General features: G+C 34.6%; 2 protein-coding genes across 3 annotated transcripts; one reads left to right on the top strand and one right to left on the bottom strand.

Annotated features, from left to right (window-relative positions):
* Nucleotides 1-7830: 7830 nt before the first annotated feature.
* On the top strand, nucleotides 7831-22770 carry LOC107839323 (histone-lysine N-methyltransferase ATX4). Of its 2 annotated transcripts, none has more exons than XM_016682759.2 (23): nucleotides 7831-9424; nucleotides 9633-9688; nucleotides 9787-9985; nucleotides 10304-10432; nucleotides 10613-10696; nucleotides 10784-10852; nucleotides 10944-11035; nucleotides 11168-11269; nucleotides 14139-14274; nucleotides 14729-14801; nucleotides 14912-15011; nucleotides 15123-15247; nucleotides 15338-15483; nucleotides 15653-15757; nucleotides 17436-17500; nucleotides 17747-17963; nucleotides 20318-20404; nucleotides 20502-20558; nucleotides 20865-20954; nucleotides 21057-21143; nucleotides 21950-22024; nucleotides 22198-22298; nucleotides 22456-22770. In XM_016682759.2, the coding sequence occupies exons 1-23, from the start codon at nucleotides 8552-8554 to the stop codon at nucleotides 22544-22546; spliced, it is 3159 nt and encodes a 1052-aa protein (XP_016538245.2). In that variant the 5' UTR covers nucleotides 7831-8551; the 3' UTR covers nucleotides 22547-22770. The 2 variants fall into 2 exon arrangements, with proteins under 2 accessions (XP_016538245.2, XP_047250472.1); XM_047394516.1 differs by having other exon boundaries at nucleotides 10301-10432.
* A 316-nt stretch (nucleotides 22771-23086) lies between these two features.
* LOC124886661 (putative B3 domain-containing protein At2g18810) lies at nucleotides 23087-23650 on the bottom strand. Its single transcript, XM_047395545.1, has one exon. It carries the CDS (start codon nucleotides 23648-23650, stop codon nucleotides 23087-23089), a length of 564 nt encoding a protein of 187 aa, XP_047251501.1.
* Nucleotides 23651-25365: the final 1715 nt, after the last annotated feature.

Below are 25365 nucleotides of genomic sequence, written 5' to 3'. Positions count from 1 at the left end.
GAGTTAATTGCTCATATTTGTGATTTTATTTTGAATTATTTCTCTTTTACTTAATGACTATTTCTATTTTCAAAAATAATTTGAAGATAACTAAAAGGACAAAAATGAAAGGTGGTGCCACTTACGTCCTCCCTTATTTCCGAAACTTCTTTTCATTAAATATAATTTTAAATTTTTAAGTCCTCCCTCCTCTCAAAAGTTTAACTCAAATTACTTTTTAATAATAATTGACCCACATAATATTCTATTCTGACAAAAAGACATTCAAGGAGCTACTAAATTCTTTTGTAGTCAAAATGGCACATTAATATATACTATTGTTGTCTAAATTAATTTTTTGTTAGGAGATTGTCCTAAAGAGCAAGGACTTCCAATGTATGACAGAAATTGATGGGTTCAACCCTTATATAATCCACAATTCAAGTCGCTACCTATTCCTCTTTGTAATTTATAGATATCAAGTCTTTGATGTGTCATTATAATATAATAGTCATAGTTCGTTATGATTCAATTTATGATTTTTAGATTGCATTGGCTTTTCCAAATCTATTCATGATGAAATTTTTAAAAAAATTGAAAATTTATAAAATTTGATGGAGAAGAAGAATATCATGTGTATCTTTTAATATAATATTTTGAAATATCATATAACGTTCTTGTATATATTGTGAAATGGCATGCATTGTTCTGATATATATTTAATTAATCATTAATATACATTTAGATACACATCTAGTTAACATTTACACATTTAGTTGAATGTGTTATGTATTAATAGCCATGCATTTGACTGTACATGCTACGAAGAACCAGACAAATTTTTAATGATATACATATTGCGAAGAATTGATGCCGGTGAAATCATCTTTAATTATGTATACAAATGTATCATATACATAGTATAAGTTACTTTTGATCCACATACATATTTTAAAAACATATATGATATTAAGTTCCTTTATACTCAACAATTCATTAGTTTATTTAAAGGAGTATTGAATATATGGCAATACATCAAATTATACAATGTATCACACAATATATACAATATATTATGTCACATATAGGAAGTAATCTGACCTGGTATATATTATGCTTATTGTTATTACGTTACCATTAATTTCTAAGCATGCCTAATAAAACATGAATTTGGAGGGGGTATATTTTGCTCAACGTAATTAGAGGAGAAAGAATATTTATGTTCACCATGATTTTAGGGGTTAAATACAAGATTGACTACTTAATATCATTACTTTTCGACTTGCTTTTGATAAATATTTTTTTCGTCAAAAGAATGTCAATTTTATGTAAGAGTCCTACATGCATGTAAGCATGCAAGCCCCCTTTTGGAAAAAGTACATAAATTATTCATCTGGGCCTATTTAATTGCTTCTTTTAGCAGATAGGGTTTTAGTAAATACAAATTAAGATCGTTGGAACTTAATTTGACCAAAACAACGTAAATAAATCATCTGTAATAACCATCTTTCCACCTTAGCCAGACCAAGATCCCTTTGGTCTTAGCGGCCTATTACTCTTGGGAGTCGTTCGGTAGAGTGTATAAGAATAATGTAAAATATGGTGTGTTAGTAATGCTTATATTAATTATGCTTGTGTTAGTTATGCTTACATTAGTTATGCTGATATTTTTCTAATGCACTGTTTAGTTTGATGTAGTAAAAATAACATGAATTTTATCATTCTAAAAAAAAATATTTTTTTTTACAAAAATATCCTCTATATATATATGTTGGAAAGGATGCGGAAATTTTTTTGAGGGATATATATAATAGTGTCTTTGATTATGTTAAAGCATGCATTGATCTATTGCATTGCTAATACCATAGATTTTGAGGTATTAGTAATACACACTTCAATACACAATATAGGGTGAAAAAGTATACCAAACAAGGTATTAGCAATACACATTAAACTAATGCATGCCTTAACTTTGCAATACACTCTACCAAACGACTCCTTAGCGGTTTTAATTTCAGTTTATTTTTCTGTTTACACATTTTTTTTATTTTTTTATTTTAGTTTCCCATCCGGTGTCCAGTACCCGTATTAGAGTCTGACTAATCCGGATTCGCACCGCGTAGGGCCCCACTCGGGGGAAGCACTCCCTACCAAGGATTTTTTCATACCCAGGGCTCGAACCCGAGACCCCTGATTAAGGAAGGAGCGGCCTCATCCGCTGCACCACATCATTCACGCGGAGTCTAAATTGAAAAACAGACAATTTGTTGCTTCTTATTCTTACAACAAACAATTACTTTCATTAGTGGTATGTGAAAATTTCTCTTGCTTCTTGCAATTTTCGAAGCGGTTGTTCTTCATAAGATTTTAATTTGAGATTGTTCTACATAAGATTTTAATATTACAAGTTTTCTGCATTATAGCTTCTACGATTTTCCATTGTTTATTTTATTTTTTGGTGTTTTTCTATGTTTGTTGTGTGTTTTGTCTGGGTAATTCTGCTATAGATCGTCAACATCTTGTACTGAGTTTATAGTGGAATTATCGTTCTTTAAATATTACTAATTTAAATAACTCTTCCGAAGGCAGTACAGGCAAACCAAAAAAAAAAAGATTGCAACTGAACCACAGGTGTTCCCTTGTGAATTAGTGCCTCAAACACAATACCATGTCACAGTTACGTTGGTGCTGCTGCCCTTAAGAAGGTAACCTTTATTTTATTTTTAACACACATATTTATGCTATACTTTCATGTTTTATGTATATGTCAATGTATTTGTTAGTAGGAAAATGGTTATCGTGTGAAAATGGAATTGTATACAATATACATAGTTTGCATCGCATGGGAATCTATTGTTTTGAAGGAATGGTTAGAGTGCTCCTGGAAAGGAACAATTATCTATGATAGCTTGAGGGCTCGATTGGTACGTGGGATATAAGGTGAGATAATTAAGATTAAGTTTGGAATAAAATTATAATGCACTTAGTAGATAATATAATTTTATCCTAGAATTAATTTATATTTTTTTATCTATCAACGTTGTAAAAATTTATCTCAAACTTATAATCTGTTTGACAAACTTCTAAAATTAACTTATAATTTTGAAAAACGCTTTTTAAAAACTATTTTTGATGAGAAGCAGTTTGTGTTTGGTCAAAAAAAAATTAAAAACACTTCTGAGCAATAATTAGTACAACAACAACAACATATACTCGGTATATTCCCACCAAGTGGGATCTGGGTGGTAGGGATGGCAGTGGGGCGGTGCGGGTATGGTGCGGAGCGGATTTTAAGTTATACGGGCCAGTGTGGATTTTAAGTTATGCGGTGCGGGTACGGTACGGGTTAAAGTAATTTTTTTTTTAAATGGTGCGGTGCGGGTTGCGGGTATATGCGGGTTTAAATTAAAAAAAGCTAAAAATTAGTATTGTTCTCGTAAATATACCTAAAATTATATGTATTCTTTACTTAAAATTTTGTGATACTTAAAAAGACATATATAAACTACAAATAAATAATTTTATAGTAGCTTTTTTAACATTTCTATTCATTTTAATAAAAATATGATATTTGATCATTACTTGTACACGTTATACTTTTTTAAATTTTTTTAGTGAAAAGTGATATAATAGAAAATAGTTATTATTTCCTAGTTGTAGATTTAAAAATATAATGATTTTCAATGGAGTTGCGATTTTTTTTTTTTAAAAAAAAGGAAAAAATAAAAACATAGGGCGGTGCGGTGCGGTTATGCGTGGGTATGAATGTGGGGCGGGTTTAAAGGTGATGCGGTACGGTGCGGTGCAATTTTAAAACTTGTGGGTTTAGAAAAAAAACCGCACCCACACCACACCGCACCATTGCCATCCCTGCAGTGGGTGGGGTGGAGGGTGGAAGGTAAGTGTACGCAGTCCATACACTGCCTCAAATGTGAGATAGATAAGTTGTTTTCAATAGACCCTCGATTAAAAATAAAATAATTTATACAAAGAATAATAAAAGGACAAGATACAATATAAATCAACACATCCAATAATACCATATACAAGATGTACCAAGTAATACAACGTCCTAAACTCATACTAACCTTCTACCCTAATCTGCCTCCTCCACAACTTCCTATCTAAGGTCATGTCCTCGGTAAGTTGAAGTTGTTCCATGTCATGTATAATCACCTCACTTCGATTTTTCTTCAGTCTACGTACCTCTATCTCGCTTGAATCCATCTCTAGCCAACCTCTCACACCTCCACACTAAGGTATCTGTGCCCCTCCCCATCACATGACCGAACCATCTCAGCCTCGCTTTCCTCATCTTGGCTTCCACCGAAGTCATTCCCACTTTATCTCGAATAACTGTATTTCTAATCCTATCCTTTTTAGTATACCCACACATCTATCGAAGCATTTTCATCTCATCCATCTTTATCTTCTGGATGTGGGCCTTCTTGATAGGCCAACACTCCGCCCCATATAATATCGGTTTAACTACCACTTCATAGAACTTGCCTTTAAAAGGAGGTACTTTTTGTCACACAAGATTTCGGAGTCGAGCCTCTATTTCATCCACCCTACCCCAATTCGATAAGTGACATCCTCGTCAATCTCTCAATTCTTCTGAATCATAGACCCTGAGTACTTGAAACTATCTCTTATTGATTGAATGAGCATCAAGCTTAACAACTACAACGGGCTCATGAGACACCTCGCTAAACTTACACTCCAAATATTTCGTCTTGGACCTACTCAACCTAAACTCTTTAAACTCAGGAATTTGTCTCCAAACCTCCAATTTAACATTAACTCCACTACGCGTCTCATCAATCAAGACCACATCATCCGCAAAAAACTTGAAGTAAGGCACCCCACCTTGAATTTGCCGCGTCAAAAATTTATCACCAAGGCAAAAAGAAACGGATTGAGCGTCGATCCTTGGTGTAACCCCATCAAAATGGAAAAGTGTTCTGAGTCCCCTCCCTGATCCCAACTCTATCAAGATCAAATTTTTTAAAAGTATTTCTAGGTGTATTTTTCTCAGAAGTGCTTTCTAGGAGAAGCTATTTTTTTAGTTATAAAAAAAATATTTTTTCTATTCCATAGAAGCAATTTTCTTTTAAAGTTTGGCCAAATATCTCTTTTTTAAAAAAAATAAGCACTTCTAAGAAAAAAAAAATAAGTTTGCCAAACAAATTATTACTCATTGATTATCTATCTTATCCTATTCAACTTAAGATTATTTTGTCCCATTTTTTAGGTAGGATAACTTAGCATAGTGATTGTAATCTTAAGACTATATATATATTTTTTAAATAAACTAGACAAATAAATAAATATAAAAAAAATTAAATCAAATAGCAGGTATAAAAAAAATTAAATCAAATAGCAGGTCATATAAATTTTAAACTCAAAATAATCATACTTTATTTGAATAATCTTATTATAATCAGCTTTCACTCATTGTTTGCTTTTATTATTATTTTCTATTCTAATAACTTATTTATAGGAATAAAGATAAATACATATTCTTTAAATAAAATAATATATATCTCTCCATATTAATATTAATCCTCTCTATCTCACATCCCTCTCCTGACCACCCACCCACGACAACCAAATTTTCCTTCTCCTCTTCTCCCTTTTTTTTTTCGAAAAATCAAAATCAAATTGTTCTTCAACAACGATATTTTCATGAACCACATTAGAAATCAAAATATTTGATAAATAAGTTCAATAAATGAATAATTATTTGAATCAATATAAATTATTCATGATTATCACTTTATTCTTTTAGGAATGAGTTTCGTCTCCAAAATTATAATGTTTCAAACTTTAATTTGCTACTTACGTAATCAATATAATTATTAAAAGAAGATGAAAGACAGAAAAATAAATTAGATATACATTACATAATCAGTGTATATTCATTATATAATAGATATATAATTAGTGTGTATATATTACACACTAGTTGTACGCTGTGTAACATCATTGTAAAACATTTACACTGTGTACTTAGTGTATAATTATTATGTAATTAATGATTATACTTTAGATGCTAATTATATATACATATATATATTTATTTATTATATATGTATACATTTTCTAAATTTTTTGGTGAAATCTGTTAATATTTTTTTGTTATTTACGTTCAAGTTTTATAGTATTGTAAAATAGGAATATAATTAGTGTGTATATCCTATATAAAACTCATACATCAACAACAACAACAAATCCAGTATATTCCTACAAAGTGAGGTATGGGGAGAGACCGTTTCTGATAAACCTTCGGCTCAAGATAGAGAATAGATCACAAGGTCATAGTAAAACATAAAACAGGATGGGTGACATAATAGAAATAGAGAATAAGAGATAATAAAAATAGATATTAGCGAAATACGAAATAAGAGAAATACGAGCAATTCGAAAAAAGAAATAACAAATTTGACACCCACCTAGTATTAACATACACTTGCGGCCCAGAGACACCCACCACACCCAATCTCTCTTGATTAAGACACAGTCCTAGGGTTACTAATCCAACTACACTAGCGCTCTCCTAACACCTTGCTACAACCCACACCCTCACACTAGCCTTCTACCCTTATCCGCGCTCTCCACACCTTTCTGTCTAGAGTCATGTCCTCAGTAAGGTGTAGCTGTTCCATGTTATGCCTAATCATCTCCCTCCAATATTTCTTCGGTCTACCCCTACTCTTCCTGAAACCATCCAAAGCTAGTCTCTCACACCTACGAACTGGGGCATCCGTGCCCCTCCTCATTACATGCCCAAAATCATCTTAGCCTTTCTTTTCGCATCTTGTTCGCCACTGAAGCCACTCCCACCTTCTCCCGAATAGTCTCATTCCCAACTCTATCCCTTCTAATAAGTCTACACATCCAACGCAATATTCTCATTTCCGCCACCTTCACTCTTTGAATGTGGGATATAGAACTTATACATCGACTTATTTATTTATTGTACAAATATAATTTTTTCAAAGTTTGATGAAACTCCGATGAAGTTTTTTTTTCCATTTTCGTCCAAGTTTTATTAATTTTGTATGGAGATAATAAAAAATAATATAATTACTAAAGAAAGTTAAGGAATAATTGTTGAAAAATAACAATATAGCTTCCTCCTTTAGGGATATATCTTTTTTTTTAAAAAAAATTTAACAATCTCGTTTCAATAATCAAGGACTATTTTTTGTACACTACTGGGCTTGGTTAAGGACTATTGGTTTGGCTTTATATTTTTGAAGTAGTTTTTGAAGAAAAACTTGACAAATAATATTTGGTCATACAATTTGTTATCATTTGACAAATATATTTGGCAAGTAATCCAAATGTTCAAATATTAGGAAATATTAGTATTTGGATCAACTTTTAATTTTTGTAAAATTTTAAAAATAAATACGTTTCACCCAAATTTATGATTAAATAAATGGTGAAATTTCATTCAAATCATTACCAAAAAATAATTTATCAAAAATATTTAGAAATCTATGATAAAACACTGGCTAAACAATTTTTTTCTCCCCTAAATAAATTATGAGAAACGTGGTTATAGAAATAGCGAAAAAAAACAAATTTTTAAAAAAGAACAATTGGCAATGCATCAAGTACCACACACAGCAGCATTCAAAGCTAACCTGGCGTTACAACTTCCACTTTGCATAACATTACAACTGCTCTTTTGGTACTTTCCAATCCCGAATTATTATATTAAAAAATAAAAAAATACCATCCAATGAAAAAAAGACACGTGGGATACCCCCATGAGATCACTACCGTACATAAATTCGTTGTGATCACGGTTTCGTCATTTTCAAAAGTCTATTTTACCCTTTACAAATTTTCCACTAATATTTTTCCCTTTCGCGCGTCTACTATACTCTCGTCTCCCTCCCAATTTTCGCTTCCGCTTTCGAATTTCGCAACAATCTTGGAGCCAAAGCTCTCAATTTTTTTGACACAATTTAATATTATTACTTTATTAGTGTTTTTTTGTCTTTTTATAGAGAATAAATAATAACATAACTATACTTTATTTTTGGCTATACTTTATGGACATTATACTATTTCCCTTCTCAACATATATATCTCTAATTTCATCTGTTTTGTTTTTTCGCTACTTACAAATTTCTGATGCATCCGATTTGCATCAACTTTAGAAGGTTAAAGTTTTGATTTTTAATTTGAATTTGTTGAAAAATTCTTTGCTGATTTTGTTTAGTTTCCACCGATTATACAATTTTTCTGATTTTTGCTTTTGCATATAAGTACAATTTGAAAAATTGAAAAATTGTGAATGGTGTTTGGATTGTGTTTGGGCGAGACTGATTGATTCGTTGAAGTGGTGAATTTTTGGAACAATTGATGTGTGTTTCGGGTTTGAATTGGAATTGAGATTCGAAGAATTGGGGATTTTGGTTTGACGGTTTGTTGATTCGATTTGATAATTAGGGTTTTGGATTTGGGATTTGGGGTGGATGAGGATTTTCTAACGTACAAGTTCGCGTGCTAAGAGTACAATTGCACGTAACGGGATTTTGATGGTGTATTAAAGATGATGGTGAAACGGAAGGTGAAAGTGGAAATGCCGAAACTCAAGCGGTGCAAAGCCGATGGAAATGACAGCGGTGGCGAGGGAGAATCGTGGAAATTGAAAACTGAGGAGCTATTCACAGTGCCGGTAAAGGAGTTAGAAGATTACCGGACAAGTTTGGTGGATTCGTTTTGTAGAGAAGCTTTAAGCTATGCAGGTGAAGTAGAATCAAGCTTGGGTTTAGCTGGAGCTTCGACGAGTTTGGAGAAAGCTTATGAAGTTAGTAATAATAGTAAGCCTCCACTTCTAAAGACTTCCCGTGGTCGTGTTCAAGTGCTGCCTTCAAAGTTCAATGACTCCGTTTTGCCCTTGTGGACGAAGGAGCGAAACCAGGAAGAAGAAGAAGAAGAATTACTATGTTTGGATGAAGTGAGAGCTTTGCCTAAGAAGAAAAGGTTCAAGCTTGAAGGGTCTAATGTAAATATGCATTTTTTTGACAGTCAACTTTTTCATTTGCCTAGTGCTGTAAAATTTGAGGATAGGGAATTTTCGTATATGCGAAGTAGAGATTGTTCTAGAAGTTCGGTGACATCGTTGGGTGAAGGTGGTTCTTCAGTTGTGGTGGAGAGTGGTGAGTGTGAACGGAGGGTGACGAGGAGCTCTGTGAGGGCTGATAATTATATGAAGGAGAAAGCTGGAAAGAAAAAGGATTTCTTTGAGCCTGGAGATTTTGTTTTTGATGACATAGTGTGGGCGATATGTGGGAAGCATTACCCTGCTTGGCCTGCTGTGGTGATTGATCCGTTATGGCAAGCACCCGAGGCTGTTCTAAGGGCTTGTGTGCCAGACACACTCTGTGTGATGTTTTATGGCTACTCCAGAAGTGGGCAAAGGGTAATCTCTCTTTCTTGGTTAGTAAATTTTTTATTGGTGTGGCGGCATTATTCTGGGTATACTAGTATATAGGCAAAAGGGTAACATCTTTTATCTTTGTAAAACTCAACAAGATTAAGTGAGAATTCTTATGCCATGGTACATGGACATACTTGTATACTTAGCTAAGGTAAAAGGATTATAACTTCTAAGCTATTGTTGTTTGTAGGATTATGGGTGGGTCAAAGCTGGAACGATCTTCCCTTTCCACGAGTATTTGGACAGGTGTGTAATTTCATTTCTCAATTAACTTGTGGTAATTTTTTTTTGAAAAGGAAAACTTATGCTTTGGATAATTGAATTTTCATCATTACTTTGTCCAGATTTAAGGGGCAGACTAAATTGTATGGCAGCAGACCAAGTGATTTTCAGATGGCAATAGAAGAGGCAATTCTAGCCAAACATGGCTCTACAAATAAAGGCCCTGAGACGAAACAGGAGACTTCTCCAGCAACTAATGATAGTGGAGTTGAAGAGGCTACTGGATCAAATCAGGAGCTGGAATTCTGTTTCTCTGACCAGGCAAGTTTTCAGAAAACGTCCTTTCCTGGAATAGGATCTGAAATTGAAAATTTGGTGATGTAGGCCTTAATCTAGTATGTCCTCAGCCTTATGCTGTTCTTTTTGCTATTCATTCTTTAGGTTTATATTAATCATCTTACTATTTGGAGTATCTATTAAAGAAAGAAGCAAACCTACCTTTTCACTTGTAGTCGGAAGTGTTCAAACTTTTGTAGTTGGAGCATTTGGGTTTCTTAATTATGATTTTAAAACTTCCATAATAATTTGAAGAATCTCTAGTGGTTCAATTCCAATGACTTCTGTTTACTTGTTCAGCAGGATGGATATTATAAGAGGAAATACACTCGATCATGTGACGGTTGTGGTTTGACTGTTCCTTTCCGAACTATGAAGAAAGTTAAAGTTACAACGTCCAAGTCTCATTTTTTCTGTGGGCATTGTACTAAGGTCATCTGCTATTATTTTACTGTGCCATTCTCTGTACTCACATGTATCCCCTTGGTGAACACATGCTTAAATTTAACATTTATACTATTCAATTGATAGTGTTGTGTGTTCCCTATGTTAGATCTTTATAATGCAATACTTCTTTTATGCTCCGGACTTAAAATTTTCTATGTTGTTCAGTTTAGGAAATCAAAGCAATATTGTGGCATATGCAAGGAAATTTGGCATCATTCAGATGGTGGGAATTCAGACGGTGGGAACTGGGTGAGTGGTTTTGATTTTAGTCTTTGGTTCCTTAGCTGGCAAACTAGAAGAAACTAAGAACCTTTCTTCACGTGATATTCTTATTAGGTGTGTTGCGATAGTTGTGATGTTTGGGTGCATGTGGAGTGTGCAGATATTTCCAGCAATGCTTTAAAGGTAGTTTTTATATGCATTTTAGTGTTTTGTTTTCTGACTTGATTCTGGTAAAGTGCATGGAATATTTATCATTTATACCAACTTTTTGCAGAATCTACAGAACACTGATTACTTTTGTCCCGAGTGCAAAGCAAATTCTAACAAAAAGTTGTTGGCCTCAGAACAGTGGGGGCCAAAAGTGAGGTATTTCTACTTAAGTTGCATTTTGGTTGATGTATCCTATCAAAAAATCAAGTTGGACTTGTGTTTGGTCGGTTTATTCCTTGTTCTAGTGTGCTGACTGCCTTTAATGTTTTGTTCTTTGAAATGTTAAAGTGTTTCAAGCAGAATAAGAGAGAGCAGTGGAAGTGTGATGCCTGCCAAGATCATTGTCGTGTGCACTGGCGTCGAAGGGATTTATTATCCAGATATTCATTTGTAAGTTCTTAAAGTTCTGGAAGGAGAATTGGGGTAGAAAAGGCTGTGATGCAAAATCTTGAAAGTTAGATGAAAAAAAAGAAATAGTCTGGATAGGTTTCTGTGAGTGCTAAGGTCAACTGCCTGTTGCGTTTTGATGAACAATCTTCTATTTTGATTGTATTCTTCTGTTAGATGCATAATTCATGAACACTTTTGTCACAACCTGTTTTCTAAACAAGCTGTGACTGCACCTGGTGCCTTAACTTGACCAAGTGAACCAACTTGACTGTTCTACCTTGTACTTTAATGTCACACACACCAAACACATTTAAAATAAATAACCCAACTTTTGGATCAAAAAGTCTTTCCAAGCAATTCTTAAATAGTCCAAAAACATACCTAAATTCGTAAACAACTAGAGAACTGAAAATGATGCCAAATAATGTGAACCATAACCTAACTTAAAACACGTTTATGGAGTGGTAAGAGAAATTCACAAGACGTAGATTTCCTGGCTAATCCCCAAAACAAATATTGGGATAAATGGATAAAACTGTCTAACTGAAAGATAAACACTCCACGGTCAAGGGCAGAGCTCAGCAAATCAACTTCTGGAATACAACAACCTAGCATGTAGTCTGCTCGTCTATGTAACCTGTGTCTACATTGACATAGGTCAATGTAGGTTCCACAAAGAGAATGTCATTACATCACTAGCGGTACTTAGTGAGTCTCAACATTCTCCTCACTAAAGTCAGAACCAGACCTTGAATAAAACATGTGGGTAATGAAGGCATAATAGCGAGTCATAATTCATCCTAAAGTATCTTACAAGGGTGAAGCAGGAAAGCAATCACTAAAACTTATAGCTTTGTTCGTTACTTTATTCTTTTCACCTTTTTCTTTTAATTTGTTTCAGTTGTCAGAACTTTTCTCATGCCCAACTGTGATTCTTAACCCTTTTAATGGTTACTTGTGGCCCTTTATACAACCACCAAATCTTATCTCTCTTTATGGCAGTATTAGCAACCCTACGTACGGCTGGTTGTGGCCTTTTATACAGTCACCATTGATGTTGTGCCTCATTATGGCAAAGTTCGTAACCTTTTATACGGTTACTCGTAACTGTTTGTATGGTTACCATTTATGTTATGCCCCATTATGACAAGATTAGTTATTCTTTATACTGTTATCATTTATTAAAGTTTGTGTTGAAGTTTCAATATTTAACTTTATCATAGTCGTAGCAGCCACACATCTGTACCGTTACATTACAATACTTTAGCATTTAGAATCATAGAAGCACTATTTAACCTTAGCTAGTTGACTGCAAGCATTCAAACTCAAGTGTTTTGTTCGTCTAGAGAAGAGGGTACATTATGGTTTAGTCAAATGGATAAACACAAGGAGGAAAAAATAGAGCATTGGCTAGATTCATGATAAGCAAATGTGAACTCACTCATTCCAGTTAAACTCACACTAACCATAAGAAACATTTAATCAAACATTTTATGGGCATACTTTGTTAGAAAAGAACTTTTAGTAAGAACAAGTCTTAAGTCACCTCAAAGCATTAAATTCAATTCCTTTCTTCAAGTTCCCAGATTATTCAACAACTCAATCTACATCAAATAATGTAATCAGTATTTATCTTAAATCTCAAGGAAATTCAGTTCCACCTATACAATTTTTTTGGCCAAAAATTCCAGTGAGCTGTGAGCTTTTAAGTTGCTACTAAAATAATATACAAATTTTAGAATTTCTATCATGTTGGTTGGCTACTGGTTAAATCAATTAGTTTGCTACAAATCTCCATCACATTGCTAACCAATTAATGTAAATCTCTTAACGCTTTTGGTCTTCTTCATTACCTATTGATATTAATAAACATTTCCAAAGTTTTCAACTTTGAACTCCCTTGGTGATTTGCTGTGGTAACCACACTTCAGATTCTCGATTCTTCATCTTTCTTTCTAATTCAAAACTCTATTCACCATCCAAGCCCTAGTTTTATTTGCAACTAAAATTAATTATCTCCAACCATAGAATAGACAATTTCATAAAAAGAACAGAAGTGAAACTAAAGAGAACAAAATTTTTCTTAATTGCATTAATGGCGTGAACGGAAGTCAAAAGAAAGAGCTGGGTAAAATAATTAGATTTTGTTTATAATATTAATTGTGTTAATGCAAGTGCTGAATCCCGCCTTTTTTCACGTGCAAACAGAAAGGCCACATGTTGGTATTTATGGGTTTGGCCCACCTTGTTCTTGTCCTTAGTTCTTGTGGCATTTTCTTTTAATTCTTTTGCTTTTCCAAAAAATATATATATACATGGATTGCTATTTAAACCCTTTATCACCCGTACCATCTAATATTGGCATTTTTTTGAAGCAATTGATTCAGATTGTGTGAGACTTTATACTCCTTGGACACATTAATTAATCTTTAAGCCCTACCGAAATTGTAAGCCTAGAAACTTATGGGGCTCTACAAGTTTTTGGCATTTAATATACCAAAAAAAATTTAGATGATCCAATTTCTATTGTAGACATCTTAGGATCTTTGTAAGAAGAGATAGGATCCACATAAAGTTTTATATTTTTACTCTTTTGACTGTTGGATCATTGATGTAACTTTTGGCTCCCAGCACTATGTGCTGATGATTTATACACAATCTGTTACCTTCGTCCAAAAAAAAAAAGAAACAAGTGTGAAAAACTTGCTTTAAGATGAGGCACTCTCTCGTGATTCAACTAGTTTGCTGCAAAACATGTGTAGCACTTCTAGTGCTTGATTACTTCACTCTTAGCTGCTTTAGATATGAAGTGCTCTAATTTACCTTTTTTTAGAACTGCTCTAGTTTACTTCTTTCATTGTTGTCACAGAGTTCAGTGCAAGTGTGGTTCTTGTGGAACAAGGAAGCAAACACTTAGTGAGTGGGAGAAACATACCGGTTGCAGAGCTAAAAAGTGGAAGTGCAGCGTGAAATTAAAGGGCTCAAATATAACACTTGACCAATGGGTATGTACCAGATCATGAAATTTCTAATTCATGCGTCATCTTCTCTGATTTTGTATCTTAGTCTATCTATTTCATTGCCTTCCTGTCACTGATAACAGAGTGGATCTACGATTAATGGGATTCGTAAAAGGGTTCAATTGTCATAGTCCTCAATGGTTTATTTGTTGGTGTCAACTTCAGGAAGTTTTTTTGTTGTTGGGTAGTGATAGACTAAAGGAATGACTAATAAATAAATGACTGTTATTTGTTTTTATTTTGCAATATACTTTTGTTGGGATCTGTGCAATATGCTTTATATAGATCATCCTTTGATGCTTTGTTAGAGTTTTAGGTGGATTTTTGATCGAGAAGTCAACTAACTTAAGTGCCTAAAGTAGTGATTTTCTTCTGTTCGTTAGCATCTGGGGTAGGTTCTGTTTTATGCTCTCTAATATTACTAGTTTGGATGCTGCAGCTTTCAGACAATAATGCTTATAATGTTAGCTATCAGAATTTAGATCAGCAGCTGCTGTTTGCATTTTTAAGAGGTATGCTCTATTCATTCTCTACTGCCTTACTGAAGTTTTAGTGCTGAGCGCCTCTTTTATATGTGTATTCTATTGAGCAAGCAGTCATATGTGTGCTTCTTTTGTCGCAGAGAAGTATGAACCTGTACATGCAAAGTGGACTACAGAGAGATGTGCTATATGTAGATGGGTCGAGGATTGGGACTATAATAAAATAATTATATGCAACAGGTATCCCTGTAAATTTAAGTTTTAAAAGAAACAAATATCCTTGAATGGACATGTTCCTTTGATTTGCTTGGCAAGATTTTGTTTTCTAGTGTAACTAATGCCACGATTCAGGTGCCAAATAGCCGTCCATCAAGAATGCTATGGAGTAAGCAATGCTCAGGATTTTGCTTCATGGGTCTGCCGAGCATGTGAAACCCCTGAAATTGAAAGAGAATGTTGTCTTTGTCCAGTCAAAGGCAAGTCATATTGTACACCCATCAATTTTAACAAATTATGTCTGATTAGTGGATTTCTAATCTAGATTTTTGTAAACGGTGCTTTTGCAGGTGGTGCATTAAAGCCAACTGATATTGATCCCTTGTGGGTTCACGTTACATGTGCATGGTTTCAGCCCGAAGTTGCTTTCCATAATTCTGATAAAATGGAGCCTGCTGCTGGGCTTCTTAGAATTCCTCCGAGCAGTTTCCTAAAGGTATTTTATTGTTATTTGTATGCAAATATTTGGTGGTATCTTTAGATTCATTTGTTTGGTCTCAATTGTGTCTGCTGATGATCCGGTTGATGCAATAAGTAATTTGCCTTTCCTGTCAAAATACTTAGTTATTATTGGCTGAAAAGCTCGGTTATAAATAAATTTGCAGGCATGTGTGATCTGCAAACAAGTTCACGGATGTTGCACTCAGTGTTGGAAATGTGCCACTAGCTTTCATGCTATGTGCGCTTTGAGAGCTGGATATCATATGGAAGTAAGCTGCCCACTTTTTTCTTTGCGTACGTTATTCCACAATGATTATCCCTATGAAGAGATACATTCAGTTGCAGTAGGAAGATAATGTGATAGTTTAGTGTAAAATCCAAATATCGTTCTTCAAAGTTGAGGTTTGGAATGATTGCTAGGGCATTGCATTGCAAAGCTGATGCATATGAAGATTGTGACGGTTATCCTCGCTGATAGATCTGATTTCATGTTCACAGTCGCTTTCCTTAAATATAAGAGTGGTAACATCGAGACAGGCAGATGTGTAGAATTCAAGTAGTGTTAGATCTGTTGGAATTTGAACCTTGATATCAAGGTTGCTAATCCAGCTCTTTGACTATTAGGTTGCCCATTGGAATAATGAGAATTTTTTTTTTTCCTTATCGTGCTCATATGGTTTTAGAACGCCATTATTTTGAATATAGTTTCCGAAGCAACCTCTCTACCTCACATAAGGTAGGGGGTAAGGTCTTCATACACCCCACCCTTGCAAGATGGCACTTGTGGGATCACACTGGGAATGTTATTGTTTGCTTAATTATGCCATTGGTAATGAATTTGGAGGCGGAGCTAGAATTTGAAGTCTGTGGGTTCTGAATTAAGTAAAAAAAGCATAAAAAATCAAGAGAAAAAATATGTGCTGCTGCTGGGATTTGAACCCGCGTCTGTGGGCCAAAGAAGTCTTAACACCGCCCCAACAACCGCTGGGCCAAGCAACATTGTTTGATAATGGGTTTGCAGTATTTAATAATATACACATATTCAAAATTTAGTAGTATAAATATAGGGTCTACGTAAAAGCTACTGGATTTGCCCGAACCCCCGCAGGGTACTGTAGCTCCACCCCTGGTAATGATGCACTTATGCTATAGTACGTAAGTTGCAGTCTCCCGTTCTCTTTCCTTGTTTTCTTTTCTCTGTGTACATAAATGTTACACTCTACAACTGCTTTAATTGATCATTTGAATGCACTATGTATTTCTTCTCCCTTCATGTAGGGATGTCAAGGGGGGGCGGTACGTTTGTGGGACAAACCCATGAAGGCTCCACTCTCCCGCGCCGTATAGACCTGCCCTGCCTATTTTTCTTAATCGAGTTTGATACTAAAAATGAAATTCATAAATTTCTTTTTTATTTTCCCGCTTAGTAGTAGTAATTTCGTATTAATTTGATACTGAGTTTGCTTTTTCTTTTGTTATTTTATCTTTATTTCTTTTTGCTTGTCAATTTCTCTGATCATTTTAATACTTAGCATTTGTCGCAGTTATGGTTGTACGACTTTTATAAGTTTGCAGTTTCTTATTTTTAAGGACCAACCTATAACCTAACAAAGGGTGTGACACTAGCTGAACTAGGAACCTAATGGTCATGTTAATTAGGCCTGAAATTAAATAAGTTTCGAAAGTTTTTCTTTTTTCCTTAAACCCCGTGTCCAGTCTAACACGTCCCATAAAATGGGACTGAACTTTGAAGGAGTATATGTCTACATAATGTTTTTCTTTTGTGTGTGTGTCTAATAATGTATATATATGTGGACATTTTCTTATCAAAAGAAAATCTGTTTGTATATGTACTTCTGTTTTTTTTTTTTTTTTTCCCCTTCTCCTTTTTTTCCCTTCAGTTGGAAATAATTACCTGATTTGATAATTCAAAATTCTGAATATCAGTTGCACTGCTCAGAGAAGAATGGGATACAGTTTACAAGATGGTTATCATATTGCGCCTTTCATAGGTAACATTTATATGTTGTCCTGTTATTCTTTATCCGTGTTCTTCTTGCTTTGCTTCTTATCTTTTTAGATTAGCACCTATGACATAACAATTCTCTCTTTCTATTAAATCTTATCCTCTTTGACATTACGTAAGGTTGATTCCATTAAGCTTTTCAATTAATTTTTGTTGGGAAGCAGTTTCTACATCGTCCATTTTTCCCATGGTTTTGATGTTTATCTAGATATATGTTATGCTTGAATTGCAGGGCTCCAGACACAAACAATGTCTTGGTCATGCGGACTCCATCTGGAGTGTTTTCTACTAAAAGTTTGGCTGAAAGACAAAGTCAAGAACATTGTTCGGGAGGCAAAAGACTCATCTCATCTAAGACTCAACTCCCTGATTCATCTGATGCTCCAACCATTAGCTTTGAGCCTCTCTCTGCTGCAAGGTGTCGTGTCTTTCAGAGATCTAGCAATAAGGTATTACGCTCTTCTATATTTTTTAATTGTGGTACAAAATTACTTTTGCATTTTTCTGTTGTTTCAACGAATATTGATTTATGATCTTTTTATTTGCGTGTGTTAGGATTGGAACATTTTTCTTGATCAAGTAAAGATTAATTTCACTAATAAAAGAGAATAACTCCTGTATAAAAGTAGTATAACAAAAAAAGAGGAACCTACAAAATAAATTGTTCTCTACCGAAGGCACCCCATTCCCCAACATAAACAGAAATTTCATGGATGCACTAAAAAGATATTAGGGATGTCCAAAAGGCTATTCTACCAATGTATAAAATCAAGTTCAATTTCTTCAGAAGCTCTACTGTTTCTTTGTCTCCACTCCATCCACATGAGAGCTATGGAGCAATGTCCATCTGTTGCGTTTTCTCTTCTGTCTTTTAAAATCCCAGTTAAACACATCATACTTATCGTCTCCGACATAGTCCACTATAGGACAAATCATCTCAGAATCTCCAACCGTGAATCTACCTGACAATGCAGTAGAAGGTGACCATACCCTCTCCCAAGTTCTTGCATGTAGAACTTTAACTAACATAGGTGATCTTCGTTTTCCTCATAGTACATTCGACTGCCAAAAATCGCTCTAGTCAGCAGCCATACGAAGAAACATAGCTTTCTTGGTGTTATAGGAATTTAGACTGCGGCATCCAACAAAACTGCCACATCTCTTGTAAGGGCCTTGGTGTAATGGGATTTATTGGGACTTTACTGAGAAACGACCTGTCGATCATCATTCCGTAACACCCATATCTAGGAATCTTGATTTTCTGACGGTAGAATTTGTTTGTAGAGCATCCATCTCAAGCATGTTTTAAAATTCCGCCATCTCCCAGACCTTAAGATCTCTCTTGAATTGAAGATCCCAAACAATATTTCCTTGTGTTTTCCAGCTATGTTGCTCGGACTCTTCAAAAATGTCATCAGGTGTGTACTGGATCCTTCAAAAGTAGTGCATTTTGGATCCGATCTGACACGGGTGCGGCATTTTTGGAGAGTCCAAGCAACTTAGTTTCCAGGTTTGTTGGATTGACATCCCCTTTGGCATGAAATACTGTAGATGTTTGGGTATATGGCTCTCAAGATGTTATGCCCTCACGACCTCTGTCTTCAAAAACTTACCTTATTCCCCCATCCCCTACACTGAAAGTTATGTTGCCACTAAGTTCCTCCCATCCCTTCAAGATATTTATCCAAAACTTCACCCAAAAGGGGTAATGTTTTCAGTTCTCCATCCGCTTCCAGTACTCTATATTTTTCTGCTATCACCTCCCTCCTTAGTCATGTTCCTCTGTTCAATCTCTCTGAAACCCAAAAAAAGAACTCAACATTGGACTTGTGACAGTTTTCCAACAAATGGTCCTCTGCGGTAAAAGTGCTGTCTTGTTGTATTAATGGTTCAACGGAGTCCCGTGCCAGAATTCCGGCATAGTAAAGCTGCCAAACTTCACTCGTTGATGATAAAAGAAAGTCTTATTGAAGAGGAAGATTGCCAAGTACAACAACTGGTGTATTCCCACAAAGTGGTGGGGTCTGGGGAGGGGAGTGTACAGTTTGTACGTCTACCTCAGAGGTGCAGAGGAAAGATTGCCAAGTAGAGAATAAAATTCCTCTATGAATGATGAACAGTTCAAATTGGAAAAGAACAGAGCAAAATCATGGTCCTCTGTGCTAAAAGTGCTGTCTTAGCCACACCAGTCAAAACTGCCGGACTCTTTCCTCAGAACACCTAGAAAATCCTTGTTTGCCACGCAAACATCTTCTTTCCTATGTTAACTGTGAATATTTGTGCATGTCTTTCTGATGTAACTTGTTAAATTGATGACACACAGCAAGTCTGCTTTTTCATTAGCTTAATTTGTCTTCGAAGTCCTAAAACATGGGTTGAATAATTTCATAGGAAAATATTGTACTCAATACTTGTACGCCATTCCATGTAACATGGATGTTTGCTCTGAAACCTTTGTATTTCGTTGTCAATGAAGACACTCGATCCTCTTTTTGCTACACACACACATGGTTTGTCGTTAAAAAAGTTTCACAAAGATGGCCTCAAACAAGTAGTTCATTAAATTAAAAAGTCTCAACCTGGAGGAAATCTTATCATAACAAATGAAACGGGTGAGAGCAAGTGTATGTGTTGGAGATGCTAGCAAGAAAAGTACGTTAATTGCCGGAAAGTGATCGACTAATTTATCATTCTCCACCCAATTTGTATTCTTTGCATCTAATTTCTTGATCTATTTTTATGAGCAAGATTTCTTGATTTACTTTTTTTTCTCTTGCCTCTAATTTACTTCTATTTTCTCTAGAGGGCTGGACAAGAGGCAGTTTTCCACCGACTGATGGGGGCAAGGCGTCATTCTTTAGAAGCAATAGATTGTTTAAGCTCACAAGAAGTCTGTAATATGTTACTTCCTGTGTTTTAAAATCCATTTTGCTTTGCCACACCATCTAATTGAATAGTTTTTCCTTCTCTTATTCTTATGTCTGCAGTTGGCTAGTAATGTGAAGCCTTTTTCAACACTCAAAGAGCGACTTATCCATCTACGGGTAAATAATCTTCTCTTTGTACTGCATGAGGACTGATTGCTTATTCTATGGAATATTATCCCTGTTAATGTGTAACTACTCAAATTACCTAACTTGTATACCAAGTTGCATCTTACCTGTTGACTAAGCAGGTTCACCACTCCAAATTTTTAACTCCACTAAATTTCACACTATCAGTTCTTATTGCCTTCTTGAGCAACTATAATTGTGGCAAGGTATTTATGCAGAGAATAGAATCTGAGCACATGCTTCAGTAACTGCAAATACATTTGAAACCAATTTTACTCTTTGTTTCTTTTTAATCAGATGATGGAAAATCGGAGAGTTTGTTTTGGTAAATCTGGAATACATGGATGGGGCCTCTTTGCTCGGCGAAGCATACAAGAAGGAGAAATGGTACTTTTCAAGAGTGAACATTAGAAGAAATATTTTAGTTACTATTATTAAGGTTTTAATTTAGATTTTGAAGTGCTCCGCTGTTTTTGGCTGTTTCTCTAGGTCCTTGAGTATCGTGGAGAGAAGGTGCGGGGTAGTGTTGCTGATCTAAGAGAGGCACAATATCGGCTGGAGGGGAAAGATTGTTATGTGAGTTGATTGAATTACTTTATGTGTGGGGTTATGTCATGTGTACTGTGCCTAGACTATGGGTTGTCTTAGTGGTGTCAAATGGACTGGGTCATAGCCCAACCTGCCCAATTCTTACTAAGTTTTAAATTCTTTGTTTGTTTCTTATAATTTTTTTGAGTACCTAATAAAACTTTTTCCTTATATTGTGACTTCATATAACATATCAAATTAAAAAAAAAAAAAATCCCTTTTTAAAAACATTTAGACAGTTTCTCATGGCTCAATCTCGGTTAGTAGTATATCAGCCCAGTTTTTAAATTAGCCGAATTAAGCGGGTCAAAATGAGTTGAGTTAAAACAATAAGCGGGTCATTAACCTGTCTAAACCTGAACGGGTTGGGCGGGTCATAATTTTATATACTGATTTTGCCACCCCTAGATGTCTTGGACATGTGAATACGAGTCTGAATAATCTACGGCACTATTTTTAAAACAGGCTTTAGATTTTAGAGGGTGTTTTTTTCTATCGGGAAACTGCCCTCTCAGGATACTAAACAAATCTTTCAGTCATTCACTACCTGGTGGTCCAGAAATTTTCCCCTTTTTACCCGTATGGAAGCATTAGTTTAACTTTTTGTAAGGATGCTAAAGATCTCATATTGCTCCTGCTATCCTATCATCTGTTCTCTAGTCAAAGGATAAGGGGCAGAAATTGTTGAGCCCATAAGATCAATGGTCTCTAATCTAGATCTGTTACTTCTTAAGTTTTTTTGTCGCACTCTCAGCTGTTGTTGCTAATTGCTAACATTTGTTCTCTCCATGCAGCTGTTTAAGGTAAGCGAAGAAGTGGTAATTGATGCGACAAATAGAGGGAATATCGCACGCTTAATCAACCATTCGGTAGGCTTTTGTTTTCATTGTTAAACTACTGTTTAAGTTTATTTTGTTGTCTGGTTTGGTTTCTTTTTTCTCTACCATATAATTGCCTCTTGCTGATATTTTATTCAAATTCAGATTATGCACTTCATTTATTTTAGGTGGTTAAGTTTTTTTCTTTTTTTAATCTCATGTAGTGCATGCCTAATTGTTACGCAAGGATCTTGACTCTGGGTAAAGAAGAGAGCCGGATAGTTCTTATAGCTAAAAGCAATGTCGCAGCTGGTGATGAGTTGACGTATGGCAGCTTGTCTTTTTTTCCCCGTCTTCTGTGGATCATTTGGTCGTTCATTAAGTTTCTGATTGGGTTTTCCAATCTATTAATTTAGTCTTATAATTATTTTTTTTTTCTAAAAGATAAATTAAATTATATTATGCTTAATCTTGTCTAACAGGTATGATTATTTGTTTGATCCGGATGATCATGATGAACTTAAAGTGCCCTGCCTGTGTAGAGCTCCCAATTGCCGGAAGTTCATGAACTAGTATAGCCGGTGTACAGGATTTGTCATACAGTGACATGCTAACATGAATACAGCATGTCTCTTTATTTTTTTTTGGTAGGGTTTTGTAATAGCAACCATTTTGTCATTCTCACTCCAATTGAAATTTAAGTTGCAAAGAAAATGTATACACCAGCTACTATTTAGCTGGAATCTTACATCAATTCTCCTTCATGCCGATATTGGATTTAGCAGAAGATGACTAAAGTTGCCTTTGCATTTTTCGATCTCTAGATTAGTATTCGGGAGACGGTTATTCCTTTCGTCTCATTTAGCTTGATCAGTTATTTGTATTAAGGACATTCCAATACACATCAGTTCTGCTGCTGTGTATTAGTTCATTCCAAACTTGATAGGATACTCTTATTTGCGTACTTTTAACTTCAAAAAGGAGTAAGGCGAAGAAAACCCGGTCATACCAATAAACTAGGCATCAAGAGTACAATTACCTCAAAATATTATTCACAATCCTAAACAGCAAAGTGAGGAAGAAAAAGGAGAAAAAAAAAATAACACGAAACTCCTACTGGTTCTTAATGATATTTATAGCAAAACAAGGTTGATTAAGAGGGGTTTCGAAATGCCAGAGGTCAAGTGTATCGCCTTTTTCAAGTTTGTTTTCTTTGAGAAGGCTATTCCATCCTCTGTTAAACACAAATCTGCCTACGCTGTTCCATCTATTCAGCTTCATGTCATGGAATTTACACCGTGGATCCATCACTCTCACCTGAACACCAATGTCATTATCCTCTGATGCAATCAAGTCGTCGAGTAATTTCCAGCAGTGTGTACTAGCTGTAATAAGTAACCGGCTCTGTTGCAAACTGAAGTCCGAATTCTCCACTTGCTTTCTGGCAATGTAAACCGGTCGACTCCCTCCTCCTAATCGAATAGCCATACGCATGCATTTTGGTGGCAGCAAATTTATCCCATTTACAATTCTATTGTCATTCTGCTTCTGCTTCTGCTTCTTGTTCTCGTTCTCGTTCAATGCTGCATGCAGCAAAATCCGGTTTCCGAATAACATTATGCTCTCCTCCTCCTCCTCGACTTTGATTTCTTTGCCAAAGAGCTTTATTGTAGACATGGTTCAATTGGTGTTGTTGGTCTTGTTGAGTATTATTTATAGAGGAGATCAATTAGCATGTGTTTTTGCATTATGTTTTTTCCTATTTGAGTTTGAATTTGGAATGGTTACGTTGAATTCCTACTCTTTTTAGGAACAACCCGATGCACATTAGGATTCTTAGTTTAAGTGTACAGTATTACCCGCCTAAAAAATTCCCAACTCAAGACAAAAAAGGAAATTTACGCCAGGCACCAATTTCAGAAAAAAAGTTAATTAGTGAAACAATACATCTTTAAGAATATGACTATCTTTGTTGAAATTGTTGGTTTTTAATTTATAATCATTTGATGGAATAATAACAATGTCGAAAATCACATTTCTTACTTTTTGTTGGACACTAGATAATTCACCACATATTAGGGATCACATAACATACTAGTAATATATTAAAATTATACACATGCATGAAGTTTGATTGTTTGAACTCCATACTTACAATTTCACGAAACAAAGAAGTGAATTTAGTTATAGAAATTTACCAGAAAAAATAATAATTTAGTTATAGTACATTGAATTTCATGAAATTGTGTCTAATATTTAAATTTTAGTATTGTGAATTTCTGGACACATGATTAACTATAGTATGTCCTTTTCCCTATTTAAAAAAGGAGGAGCCAAGTGCACCAAACTCCTATTATAAACGGGTCGAAGGATTGGACCACAAAGATCTATTTAATTCTTCAAACTTCAGAATATAGTGTTGTAAAGTTTAGTTATAGCAGTGTGAAATAACTTTAGGACATTTAGAAGTTTAAATTATTGAATGTATGGAACCAGTGGAAAGATAACGTTAAAATCTTATAAGAAAATATTTGACCATGGTCTAAAATTTTTAAGTTAATATAAATGTTAAATAACAGTCTTAACATTTTGTTTGTGAGATTGAGAAGTATACGAGCAGACATTAGACCCGAATTTGATGTCTGAAAAGGTAATTTCGTAAAGATTATATTTGCACGACTTCTAAAAATTAGAGTAAAAAAAAGGATAAACAACATAAATCCTATATCATATCCCATAAAAAAAATTTATTACATAATATATCATCAAAAAATGATACAGACATATTGTGTAGTCACGGATACATGTTAAGGCATCCAAATACATGGTTAAGGCATAGAGCAGAACTTTACTTCTCTGCTGAGGTATAAGCAATAGCAAACAATCTCTAATATTGTAGTTTAAGTGGTCCGCTGTATATGATTTAGTTTAAAATACATTGCATGTATTTGGGGGGTCACATCATGAGTCCGCAAGTATCTGAGGGATAACGACATGTATCCGCATGTATTTGGAGTTATTGTTAAAAGTAGGATAATTATATAAGGTTCACAAATAGGTAAAGTATAAGACCTATAACTAACTTCCTAGTGAAAGTTTCAATAATTACAAATTATAGGCAAAAGTAGATAATAGTTATTTGTATATATATAACAGAATTATACAAATCAGTAGAAAAATAACTTAACTGAGCAAGAGATAAAAAAGGAAATTTGAAAGCATTAAATCCCCTTAAATTACTCCAACTTTCCACTAATTACTCTTCCATTACTGAGCATTAAAGCTCATTATCTGTGATTTAAGGCATGTATTAAATTTAAAAAAATTAGTTTGGAAAGATTAGAGAAAAGAAAGAGGAATAATTCAACAACCATTTTTACCAGGTATGTTCC

This window comes from Capsicum annuum, chromosome 8, assembly GCF_002878395.1.
Source record: "Capsicum annuum cultivar UCD-10X-F1 chromosome 8, UCD10Xv1.1, whole genome shotgun sequence".
Taxonomy (NCBI): Eukaryota; Viridiplantae; Streptophyta; class Magnoliopsida; order Solanales; family Solanaceae; genus Capsicum; species Capsicum annuum.
This window is presented reverse-complemented; position numbering and strand designations above follow the sequence as displayed.

Excerpts from the sequence above, each read along its gene's own strand:
- LOC124886661 (XM_047395545.1), bottom strand. The coding sequence starts at position 23,650 with ATGTCTACAATAAAGCTCTTTGGCAAAGAAATCAAAGTCGAGGAGGAG.
- LOC107839323 (XM_047394516.1), top strand. The coding sequence starts at position 8,552 with ATGATGGTGAAACGGAAGGTGAAAGTGGAAATGCCGAAACTCAAGCGG. Across the intron at positions 15,758-17,435 it reads GAGCTGGATATCATATGGAA|TTGCACTGCTCAGAGAAGAA; the intron begins GTAAGCTGCCCA and ends TCTGAATATCAG. Across the intron at positions 21,144-21,949 it reads TGGAGGGGAAAGATTGTTAT|CTGTTTAAGGTAAGCGAAGA; the intron begins GTGAGTTGATTG and ends CTCTCCATGCAG.